Source organism: Galeopterus variegatus, unplaced genomic scaffold (genome assembly GCF_000696425.1).
Source record: "Galeopterus variegatus unplaced genomic scaffold, G_variegatus-3.0.2 Scaffold4026, whole genome shotgun sequence".
NCBI classification, from domain to species: domain Eukaryota; kingdom Metazoa; phylum Chordata; class Mammalia; order Dermoptera; family Cynocephalidae; genus Galeopterus; species Galeopterus variegatus.
This window is the reverse complement of record NW_007730137.1, coordinates 51,837-64,346: the sequence shown is the minus strand read 5'-3', so window position 1 is coordinate 64,346 and position 12,510 is coordinate 51,837. Positions and strand designations below refer to the sequence as shown.

Genomic DNA, 12,510 nt, shown 5'->3' with positions numbered 1-12,510 from the left:
TCTTTCCTCAATCCCAGTATTTTTAATTCCCACTTCATTAAATAATCTATTTGTTGTTTCAGAAACAAGAGGAAGCATCATACTTTTTTTTTTTTTTTTAATGTCCTACTCACCTGATGAAGGCTTATTTTGTTCCAGGCAATGTTAAGCTGTTTATATGCATCAACTCCAATTTCTCCAAACTTCCACCAAGTCCAGCCTCAATGTGCCTTCTCTGTACTTCTCACAGGAGGCACCAAACCCTCCCCATGTGGTTTCCTTCCTCCCACCTCTTCAAAAGGCTTTCTAGCCATGCTGTTTGGAATAGTTTCCAGTTGTTCTCTATTAAAGCTCTACTCATTTCTTCCATAGCCCTCACCTCAATTTTTCATCACACATCGCTTGGTGTACTTGTTTGTTTGTTTATAACACTATCTTGTAGAGTATAAGTTTTATGACAACAGAAACAGCAACTTATTTCAACACCATATTTACTCAATGCCTCACAAAGTATCTGACACAAAGCAGGCACCCAAATTTCGGTTGAATGAATGAATGAATAAATGAATGAATGAATGAATGAGATTATCTAATCTTTACCAAGTAGTAAAGAGGGAGATATTGTTAATATCTCCATTTCACTGATGATGACTTTCCCAAAGTTATCCATTATTGTCTGGCAATTTTGGCATCCAGGTCTGTGGCTTCAAAACCCATTTTCACTTTGGGCTCATACTTTTAATCCCTTTGAATCAAAGCCCACAATTTTAATCATTCTATTATACCACTTCTTTAGCAGAAACTGGGACTTAGCCTTCCTTACTTTGATACCATGCGATTGCTTCTGTGGGATTCCTCTTAGATCACATGTTCTCATTTCAGTTGATTTAACATCCAGTTAAATGCCAGCACTTGGGTTATATTTCCCTCACACCTTTCTTGTCATGTCAGTCCTTTTGCAATGCTACTCATTAGTTAGATCTCTCTCCTGAGAGTTCAAAACCCTTGTCTTCATCACTCCAGCAAAGCATCTCCTCCTCCTTTCACAGTATGTTTCTAAACGCTCTATGGCCTCTCTGCTTTTCTGCTTTTCCTGTGCCTTCTAACATTTATAGTATGTTCTTTACCATCTCTCTGGCTCCCTAGAAATCAGCACATTTGAACTTTAAAATACTTTTCTATTTTTGTTCATTATACATTATCTGACTAACATTCCTAGCACTTTTATTTCATGTTAATGGAATCATATCCTTCTATACAGATATTCTAGAAAATGCACAAGAAATCTGGCAATTACCTTATTAATACCATTATAAATATGTCACTTTAGAACATAAGTAGCATGTAAATCAGTGTCATATGTTACCATTTTACCCATGTTACAGAATACTAATTCTTTTAATAATTCTATCAATGAATTAAAGTTACTTAAAATTTGGAAACAATTAAAAAAAGAAGCTTGGCTTTACATTATTATGACAGTAACAGATAAATTTCACATATGTAAATAGTCAGATTCTGCATATAATAAACATAAATTTAACTCTCCCTCAGAGGAAGTATGTGAACACATTTACGTTATTAATTCAGATTCTAAATCCTGTTGGGGCTTCAAAATATTCCTAAAAAAGACATGTGCATTTCTATATTTATGGTTAACCTGAAGTGCATATGCATGCATATTTTGCATTGTTTCCCTATTGATAATGAGTATTAAATGAGAACATGGGTTTTGTTTTAAGAAGCTACATACATTTGTCAGGGGCATACAGAGAAGCTTGATAATCTAAGTGGCATTCTGGAAATTGGGAATACCAAAGACCTCCAGATTAACATTCATCTTCTTTGAAATAAATAACTAAAGTAGAAGAAAAATAATTATTTTGATTTTCTAAATCATCTTCTCTTTCTTTCTTTTATAGGAGTCCAGACAGAGGCAAAAAGGTAAGGAAAATGACAAAGCAGCTGGTAAGTGTTACGTGTACTAAAAAAACTTAAAAGAAAGTTCAAATGAACCTGTAGGGAGACTTATCAGGAGCAGAAACTTAACCTGGAGGGAAAATGCAGAATGATGACCTAGTAATAGGACAATCAGAATCCATTGTCAGAGGAGTGTTTATCTCTGGTTTGCCCACTTCTCTAAAGGCAAAGCTTAGAAAAATTGGCAGTGAGTTCTGGGATAAGGAAGAATTCACTGGAGATTCAAAATGATAAGGGGGAAAAAAAAAGAAAAAAAAAAAGGGCTGAGCCCATGGCGCACTCGGGAGAGTGCGGCACTTGGAGCATAGCGGCGCTCCCGCCGCAGGTTCGGATCCTATATAGGGGTGACTGGTGTGCTCACAGCGCTCACTGGCTGAGCGCAGCGCGGCCAGTCTCAAAAAGGATTAAAAAAAAAAAAAAAAAAAAAGGGCTGAGCCCATGGCGCACTCGGGAGAGTGCGGCACTTGGAGCATAGCGGCGCTCCCGCCGCAGGTTCGGATCCTATATAGGGGTGACTGGTGTGCTCACAGCGCTCACTGGCTGAGCGCAGCGCGGCCAGTCTCAAAAAGGATTAAAAAAAAAAAAAAAAAAAAAGGGCTGAGCCCATGGCGCACTCGGGAGAGTGCGGCACTTGGAGCATAGCGGCGCTCCCGCCGCAGGTTCGGATCCTATATAGGGGTGACTGGTGTGCTCACAGCGCTCACTGGCTGAGCGCAGCGCGGCCAGTCTCAAAAAGGATTAAAAAAAAAAAAAAAAAAAAAATGATAAGGGGCTCCTGATGGCTCAAGTTAAACTTACATTACGGACCATTTTTATGCATAGAATATAAACTATCAGATTTGGATACTATACATCCAAAACTGGCCTCTGGCCCTGAATGTCACCTGAAGTGTTAAGTGATGCTAATGAATAACTCTCTCTGACCTCAAAAGTATGCAGCACGTTTAGAAACCAGTGAAAACAAACAAACAAACAAACAAAAAACCAAGGAGGAGAAAAATAATGGAGTGGTAAAAGGTGATAAAGTATCAGAGATTCACAATGTTTCAGAGGCAGGTGTCACAGACTGCATCAAAACAGAACTATTAGAAAGAAGCCAATGAGCTTAAATTGTAAAGACACTACGTATAGATCAAGTTATCTTTAACACAGGAGGAATGCTTCAAAAATTGTTAAGGATGAAATAACTTGTATGCTTATCAGTAAAGCATGTTAACACAAGGTCCCTGAAAAAAGTAATACTTACAGAAAGGATCAAACATGCCTTTTAAAAGAAGTTTTTAATCTTGCAGTTAATCCATGCTAGCGCATTTAACCAACACTATTCAGAATTAGGTTGCAGTTGTGGTAAAATTATTAGGTTTGTTTAGTTGACAATTATTTGAAGTTTGGAGTACATGAACTGTATTGATTAATTAATACTTTGCCTTCTATTAGGATTAGTTAGATGATTTATTAATATCTCAATGACATCATTTATTGTAGGAAGCATGCCAAACATTTGAAAATTCCTTATTAATGCTAACACACGTACTGACAGGTTAGAAATCAGTAAAGGTGGACAGATTTAGGTTGAAGAATTATTAGGTGCACTATAAAATGAGGCAATGCTTTACTGCCAGCACTATGAATCTATCAAATGGTAATTGGATGCACGTGTTAGCAGCAGTAAAAAGTCACTGTCCAGTTGTCCACCTTACATGGGAATCTACCCTGAGTGTCTTCTTTGATTTATTATTCCAATTAGAACACAGTGTTCAAAGAAAGAACACATCCAACCTGATTTAAAAGCAAGGGAGCCTTTAAGGCCATTATTTTGCGGGTGACCTGACTCGCCTTTAGATATCTTGAAACTTTTTATTTGTGTAAAATCTGTACAAATTAAATAGTGGGTTTTAAACTGATCTGTAAAGCATCAACATTTTGTATTCATTAATTTAGTTTCAGAGTGTAACAGGTGGCTTTCCAGGCAGGATGCAGGTATATTTCTCTTTACTAATTTTAAAGGCACATTTCTATGTTATTCTTTGTTATACTAACTGACTGGCACAGGTAAATATAAAATGCACTGAAAAAAAAATAAAAAAGAGTGCCGGGCAACAAACACTATTGGTCAAATGGCAAATGTAAGTGACCTTGAATCATTGCAATGTACCATGAAAGATTAAAATACTTCTGCATAAAAAACTTGAGAAAAAATGAAGTTCATTACATCTCTAGCCTTTGACAAAACTGTATTAAAATTATATGAACACGAATCTAACACCCAATCTCAGTGGAAAATGAAACGGGATCTTTAATTTCTGGGAGAAAAGTGCTAATATTTTACTTACTTATATTAAGCAAACATCAACTATTAATGTTGACAAATGTTGGAACAGTAATACTAAAAATGTCATCTGAATTACTTTTCATTGCAAAGTTCACAGAATTAATGTTAAGATAGATTAAATTCACTTTGAACTAATACAAGTGTATTACTCTTCCTTATGAAGCATAATAAGGAAATATCATTTGCCCTTCAATTTTGGGTAAGCATAGACATTTAGATGGAGATATTCATAAGCAGCTCATAAATGTGAGAAACATTAGTCCCATTTCAAATGAGCTGTCAACTTTTTTCCAGCATTTTGGCTTGTGTAAAGTTAGACGTTTGGATAATAAATGGGGTTTGCCTCTGAACATTAAGGTAATTGTACAGGAATTTAAAGTGCTAATTCATATTCTACTATAAGTTCTTTAAATTCTAAAGAAATGCACTGGAATAAGGCTTTTTGTTATAAACTGGATAGTAAAAATGTAGGAAAAAATATGCATACAACAGAGTTCCTTTGATTCTATAAGACATACTTCTTTTCGTTTTTTTTTTTTAGAATTCCGTGCTTAAACATAATTTTGAAAACACCTGCTTTAAAAAGTGGTCCAAACCTTTGGGTAATAGGTTACTGAAATACCCAAGTCCTAGGGATAGGTGTCTCTGAATTCCCATCCTCCAATACCGGCATGTGATTCCTGCCAACCGTTTTCTTGGGTTTCTTCAAGGAGGTGGTTATAAATCAGGTTTATAAAGAGGAAACTCTCTCAAATTGTGCATTTTTAATGGATTTATGATAAAGCTATCAAAGTGGAGGGTCCATATGGTAGGAATGCAGTAAAGGTAACAGGACAGTGTCATGTAAACATTAAATACAGTGCTTTCCACCTTCATAAATCCTCAATGCTCATGATTAAATACTGCCGGTTATAAATTATGCAACCAAATTCTAGAAACAGCCACAATTGAAATAAGACACCAGTGGAAGCCATAAATTGTCTATAGGTTTTCTTCCCAGAAAATTCTTGTGTGTACATTATGAGATAATATTTGAGTTCCTATTTTCCTCAACAATTATTTTTCTCACTTTATTTAATTTCCTATGATAAGCACTAGTCCTGATTAAAAAGTAATAATTCAAAACTTTAATTCTACACATTAATTTGTCTTTTTTATATGGTGAAGTACCTCTTGGATTTGCAGACTCATTTTAAAGCTTTCTTTATATATATAGCTTTGGGTCTCTCAGATGTTGCCATTTTTTTAGTTGTACAAGGGTACTTCAAAAAGTTCATGGAAAGATTTGTATTATTTTTCAATTTTCTTTCTCCATGAACTTTTTGAAGTACCCTCATTTATCAGAAGTTTCTGCAACAGTTCTATTTCCCACAGGTATTTACCATCAAATTATTTTACTACAACTGGGAGCAATTGAACATTTGGCCCTCAGCTATAAACAATTACTATACATAATGACATTCATAGATTTTTCTTAAATACTCATGTATTCCTAATACCTCTGTTAACGTAAGTGAGATTGATGTATGTGCATTTTGTTTGTGTCCATAAGCAATTACATTCCCAAGCATATTATCAAAAGAGAGTTTTCACCTAGAGAACACACTAACATTGTGTGACACCATATGGCCACCTGAAATGATATCTCTTAACATATTTCATTTCTGTTCCACTATCATTTTACTTCAGTTCCAATTTAATTCGAAAGAACTGTTTTTTTTTTTTTTTGGCCAAACTAAAAAGCTTCTGCATAGCAAAGAAAACAATCAATGGAGTGAAAAGACAACCTACAGAATGGGAGTAAATATTTGCAAACTATACATCCAACAAGGGATTAATATCCAGAACATACGAGGAATTCAAACAACTTAACAGTAAAAAAAAAAAAAAAAAAACCTGATTAAAAAATGGGCAAAGGACCTGAATAGACATTTCTCAAAGGAAGACATACAAATGGCCAACAGTCACATGAAAAAATGCTCAACAGCACTGATCATCAGGGAAGTGCAAATCAAAACCACAGTGAGCTATCACCTTACCCCAGTTAGATTGACTATTATCAAAAAGACAGAGAATAACAAATGCTGGCAAGAATGTAGAGAAAGGGGAACTCTTCTACACTGTTGGTGGGACTATAAATTAGTACAGAGGTTTCTCAATTACAGAGAGAACTACCATACAATCCAGCAAGCCCACTACTGTTTTTATACACAAAAGGATGGAAGCCATCATGTCAAAGGGATACCTGCATTCCCATGTTTATAGCAGCTCTATTTACAATAAAATCAGCCTAAATCAGCCTAAATGTCCATTGACAGACAAATACATAAGAAAAATGTGGTACATATGCACAATGGAATACTACTCTGCCATGAAAAATAATGAAATTTTGCCATTCTCAGCAATTTGGATGAGCTTGGAGAAGATTATGTTAAGTGAAATAAGTGAGGCACAGAAAGAGAAATACCACATGTCCTCACTCATAAGTAGGAGCTAAAAAAAAAAAAAGAAAGAAAGAAAGAAAGAAAGAAAGAAAGAAAGAAAGAAAGAAAGAAAGAAAGAAAGAAAGAAGAAAGAAAGAAGAAAGAAAGAAAAGAAAGAAAGAAAGATCACAATAATATATTGAACTTTCAAAAGGAGAAAACAGAACTGTGATTACTAGAGCTGGAAAAGGGGGAGGGGAGTAAGCAAGAAATTGATTAAGGGACATAAAGAATGACCCCATTTTGTAAAAGTGAATATGCTAATTATCCTTATTCAATTATCACATATTGTACACAAGCATTCATAGTCAACTCTGTACCCCACACATATGTATAATCAATTCTGTTTCAATTTAAAAAAAAAAAAAAAGAAAAAAAGAGAACTGTTGATGTTCACAGTGAGAAGGCAGTAATATCTTGGATAATTTGTTTTTTAGAGATTTGGAGTGTCTAATTCTAATAAATCTGTATCAATGTTGGAAGTAGCAAAGAGGTAAATAAGGTAGTAACCTTATAGTAGGCTTAAACCAAGTAGGCTTAAGCTTAAATCCTGGTTCTGCCAATTTCTAGTTGAATGACCTTGGAAAATTTACTTTCTTCAGTATTAGTTTTCAAGTCTGAAAGATGTGAATTGTTATATCTAAGTCATGGGACTATTGTGAGTATTAAATGAGATATGTATTTAAAGAGATATGGCATTTACCACATACTTGTACACATTGATTTCTCTATTGTCTCCCATACTCCTTTTCCAGAAAGGCCCATGGCTCTGTGGCTTTCTGTTTTGGGATTATCCATCCTTAGTTGTCTCAAGTTTAGGGATATATTTTCTTTTCACTAGATTCCTCTCTTCTACAAATGACAACCATGGGAGAAGCCCATAGCTGTTTTACTCACGTTCAGAAATAAGTCAACCAGTCCCAGTTGCAAGGGTACCTAACAGCTGTATCCAGCTTTTCTAGGAGGCCAGAACTGGAGCCGAGTGGTAATGTTTCAAGGGCAAAGCTCTAGATGTAAAGAATGATAAAACAAAACCTAAATGAGCCTGCACATATCTAATGACAGATACACCACAGCTATTGTAAATTATTCAAGCTTTCTCAGACTTCTAGCAGGAGAAATATAATTCATCTCTCCTCTCTTTATTCTACTCTCATATAATGACAAAGAAGCAAACAAAGAAATACACCATCCCTCTAGAAAAAGAAATTATAATAACCACCCAAATTGAGAACAGTTTCTTTAACACATGTAGTATTTTTAGAACCATTCAATTTCTGGGAACTGGCTTTGGAGATAGAAGTTAGAAATGATTTTGCAATACTTATGGGTGACTTCCTTACTTCCCTTTTATTAGCTGGCAAAAAGCCAGTAGAACAGTTGTTTAATTATCCAGGACATCACAAACATACAACCTCTTAGATAAGCTGTTACTATATTTTAGCAGCAATAATACTAGGGTCAAAAGTAACAAGGAAAATTAATCTTCAAATAAGCAAACCTCAAAAGAACAGCTTTGTGTCTTGAGAATAATTAATAACTTGTTTAGGAAAATGTTACTGAAATGTGGTTTTTGGACAAGGAACTGACACTCTTCAGAGGTTAGATATCCTAATATTTAACAGGCTACGATTTGTTGGGCTGGCTGGTTACCCGTAGGCATGGCAAAAGTTTGCTCACATGTAATTATGCAACATTTAGACAATATCTTAATGATACCATGTAGTTCAGCTGAATCAGTCCAGCTGGAAATTGAAGCAGCATTCTGATTACTGGGCCACATGTGAAATTCAGTCTTTTTCAACCTCTGCTTTCCACTTGCTATGTTTTGATACAGATGCTCTTGGAAAGCCTAAATTATTTATGGTTTGACGATATTGAGCAGAATAAGTCTTTCCTCTTTTCATTTTTAACTATTGATTAAGATTGCATTACTATCATAAGATATTTAGCTCATAATTTTAACAAGGACTGTTAGTATACTTTATCACATGGAAGAGATATTAGCATATTTTGGATAATTAGGATGGATATTTTCCACACCCGTTTTATACAATAAAAATTGCATACTTTCTCTTTGTAGATAGTTCTTATTGTAAACAAAAAATTCAATTTGTACCCTGAAAATTATTTTACTAAATAGTTAATCACACAGTGATCATAATTTTAGAAAATAGTAATTTAAGTTGCATAAGTGAAAATAGTGCAGATTGGTCCTTGTGTCACATCTTAAAAACACTTAAAATATAACAGTAGAAATATCAAGTTAGTGTCAAAAATTTAAAAAAATTGCTCAAGGTTAACACTCTGAAATTTTGTTAAATTCCTTTGAGCTTTCTCCATGAACTAAAAATGCAAAGAAATTCAGTACATGGGAATTTTTTTCTCTTTTTAAATTTCCAACTCACTCTTTTCAGCTCAGTGTTTGGACAGCTTCTTCCCCACCCTTCTAACTGGATGACACTACATCTATTTTGTTTTAGAAGTAAATAAAGGTATTACATTTTAAATCAACAACCATAAAGGCTGTACTCAGATAACAAATGACTTTCAAGCAAAAATAATCATTATCATTAATGACATTATTTCAGCCACTTCCTAATAAATCAGAATGGAAAAAAATAGGTAGTGAATATCTTTATCACTAAACATAGAATGGAATACATTAAAATACTTCCACAAATATTTTTATTATTTGTAAACATATTGCTGATTTTAATAAATAGAAGCAATAGCTGTGGAGGAGGAACAGAAGTTAATGTTGAATGTGCATGAATTCCCAAAAAAGAAAACTAAGTCTTAATTTTTGTAAGTCTTTATTCATAAATAAAATGCTAAATTCTGGTCAATTGTCATTCTCATTAGTACCTGGTACCTTCTGGGCCAAGGAATCTTGACCTGTGCGACCCATGTACTTAAGTTAGCTAACAAATATATACTTCGCATTCCCAAACAACTAACACAAAAAAGTCCCCTTAAAAGGTGACTTGGATTCTACCTTTGAGATAATGCTAAATAGGCATTAAAGATGTTTAAATGTCATTGTCTACTGTCTTCAATGTGCCATTACACAGCCTTGGGATCCTGTCAAATAACAATCAGTAGGGGATGAGTAAGTCTCACCACTTGAAAGTAACTAGCAAAGGAAGCCAACACAGTAATCTGGCTTTGCAGGATTGATTCAAGAAAAGACACAATATCCACCCCTTCTCTCCTCGTTCTCCCTTCCCCTATCCAGCCCGTACTCCTGCAAGAGAAAAAGAAAAGAAAGAGGGAGAGAAAGGAAAGAGGAAAGAAAGAAATCCAGGGATCTTGGGCATAATTTGTACTGAGGAGAAAACCTCACACTATGGGATAAACCATAGCCATGGAAACACACTTATGACTTTTACTTTGAAAATAAAAGAATGACAATGAAATTTGTGTGAGGTCTGTGTGAATCCAGTCCCATATGTTTACAATGCTTTAGTAGTATGGCTCTGCAATATGAGAGGTTTCAGAAGAAACAGTACCACAGGACACCACAAAGCAGCACATATGCTATTGACAAGGCAGACATGAGCATCATGTTACCCAGAGAGAAGGCAGGCAGAAGACAAATAGCAGCGGTGGTGCCTGCAAAGCTAACTTCATGGACTGCAATCACTCAAACCAACGTGAGGGACCAGGAAAAAAAAAAAAAATCAAAATCAGAAAGATACTTTTTGCTCCTATCTAGAGGTGGTGGGGTAAAGAGACGGAGGTGGGGAGCGAATGCAATTGACGTTTCTTTTTCAATCAAGTTCCCATAAAGCCCCTATAATAGAAAGCGGATAATTATTTTCAGCTTGAGCAGCCTGTCTCAAAACTTTTAACAAGATCTCCAGCGAAAAGCAACGAATGTTGTTTACGTGAACCATTTCCAGAAGGGAGGGAAAGGAGACCTGCGGATGAGGTGGGGAAGGGCGGTGGAGACCGATAGGGGCATCGATGCACTGCGACAGCTCTCGGGCGCCTTGCGTAGTCCGGCGAGTGACAAGCTAGAGGAAGGGGCAGATGGGGTGACAAGTGGCGGGGGTGTGGAGGGGGCGCGGAGGGGAGGGGATGCGGCAGCACAATGTATACACGGGGGGCGGGGGGTGACTTAGTGTGAAAGTATCCCACTTCATCATTTTACAGGGGTTGGGGACGTAAATATTTAGCCGGCCACATCTGGAACAGATTTCCCCCCCGGGTGGGGTGGGGGCGGATAATTGGAAGGAGGGGAGCCCGCGTTTGTTACTTACTGTACGGGCAGTTCTCCTTCTTGGTACCGCTGACCTTCCCGTTCTTCTCAATCTTGAGAAAGTACTTGGTGAAAGAGAACAGCTTTCTCCAGCGGACATCTCCTTGGAGGTGATTGTAGCTCCGCACATGCCTCCCCGCACTGGAAGGAGAGGAGAAGGAGGAGGAAGAATTGGTGGCCTCTGGTGACACCATGCCCTGACCAAGGGCTTGGCAGGTGGCAGGGACGGAAGACACCAAGAACAGCAACAAGAAGCAGCAGCAGCAGCCGGGCAGGTGGGGAAAGGCTGAGGCACAATGTGTCAGTATCCATTTCCACATTGTACTGATACTCTCGGCGCTGGAAATTGTCTCATCAGAAGGAACATACTGGAAGGGTAAGACCTGGTGCAAGGCGAGGAGACAGCTGGAGGTGGCGGCTGCTGGTTAGCTCCCTCTGGGCGCGGATCTGGGCAGAAGTGAATGCGCCAACATCCATAACTCCTCGGAAGGGCCGGCTGCCTCTCCTCGCTGCTCTCCCGGATCCGCCGCCTGCGCCTCTCGAGTCTCCCGGTGAACAGCGCACGAGGGTGGCCGCGGCAGCAGGAGCTGGTGGCGGCTGTGGCGGTGTTGGGCACCAGCGCTCTCTGCTCCCCCAGGAGTTACTTTGTTCTCTTCTTCACCATGTTAGATGCAAAAAAGGTCTGAAAAACAGATGACAGCGCGGTGAAGAAAACCCAAAGGGGGTGGGGTGGGGGGTGGGGGGAGCTATCTGCGCCCCTCTGCAGTTGGCACCTTCTGGTCCCTCTCTGCAGAGACCCAGGCGCTAGTCACTTCTCAAAGTGTGTCCCTTTGCAGTTGTCAGAACTGAAGGCAGCTGCCCGGTCGCCGTTGTTTTCTTCTGCCTCTTCCTTTCTCTTTTTGGTGGTGCCTGTTGATTTGAAGCCTCAGAAAGTCACTTCTTGTTTGGGGCGGGGGGGGGGGATGGCGGCTGGTGTGGTGTTTGGCCCTCTCCCCCACCCCCTTCCTTTGGAAAGCCTGCTTGTAAACAGGTTGAAGCCTAGAGTCTAAATGTCAGTGATTCTAAGCCAGAGGTGGGCTCTTCCTCTGCTGGTCAAACCTCATTTGCAGGGGTGGAGAAGCGGGGGGAGGGGGTCAAACGGCGGTGGGACATCTGAAACCCTCGGCTGCTGGGAACGCCAGGGAGAGGGAGGAGGGAAGGGGCCGAGAGGGGGGAGAGCAGGGCAGCGAGAAGAGAGCGCGATGCCTGTACGCGGAGCTCGGGGGCTGCCGGGTCGCGTCCTCGCCGCCGCCGGCGCCTGCAGCCCGGGCTGATCGCCGCTGAAGCGTCCTGGGCTCGCAGCGCGGGCCACCGCTGCGGCTGGATCCTCACGCTTTCCGAATGTTGCTGCCTTCCATCCTGAACCAATCCCCTCCGGGGAGCCCCTTTCTCACTTGTTTTTCAGCACAGGACCCCCCCCCCCCACCTTTGGC

At 38.7% G+C, this 12,510-nt stretch overlaps 1 protein-coding gene across 2 annotated transcripts in view; it reads right to left on the bottom strand.

Moving 5' to 3' along the window:
- FGF10 (fibroblast growth factor 10) overlaps positions 1-11,646 on the bottom strand; it is a 90,612-nt gene extending 78,966 nt beyond the window's left edge. Inside the window, exons 1-2 of one of the 2 annotated variants that reach the window (XM_008586558.1) lie at positions 11,040-11,646; positions 10,510-10,793 (exon numbers count right to left, since the gene is read on the bottom strand). In XM_008586558.1, coding sequence (XP_008584780.1) covers positions 10,597-10,793; positions 11,040-11,358 — 516 coding nt within the window. In that variant the 5' untranslated portion in view covers positions 11,359-11,646 and the 3' untranslated portion in view covers positions 10,510-10,596. Of the gene's footprint in view, positions 1-10,509; positions 10,794-11,039 lie in introns of those variants that run through there. The other variant, XM_008586557.1, reaches the window with a different exon arrangement.
- Between the last annotated feature and the right edge of the window lie 864 nt (positions 11,647-12,510).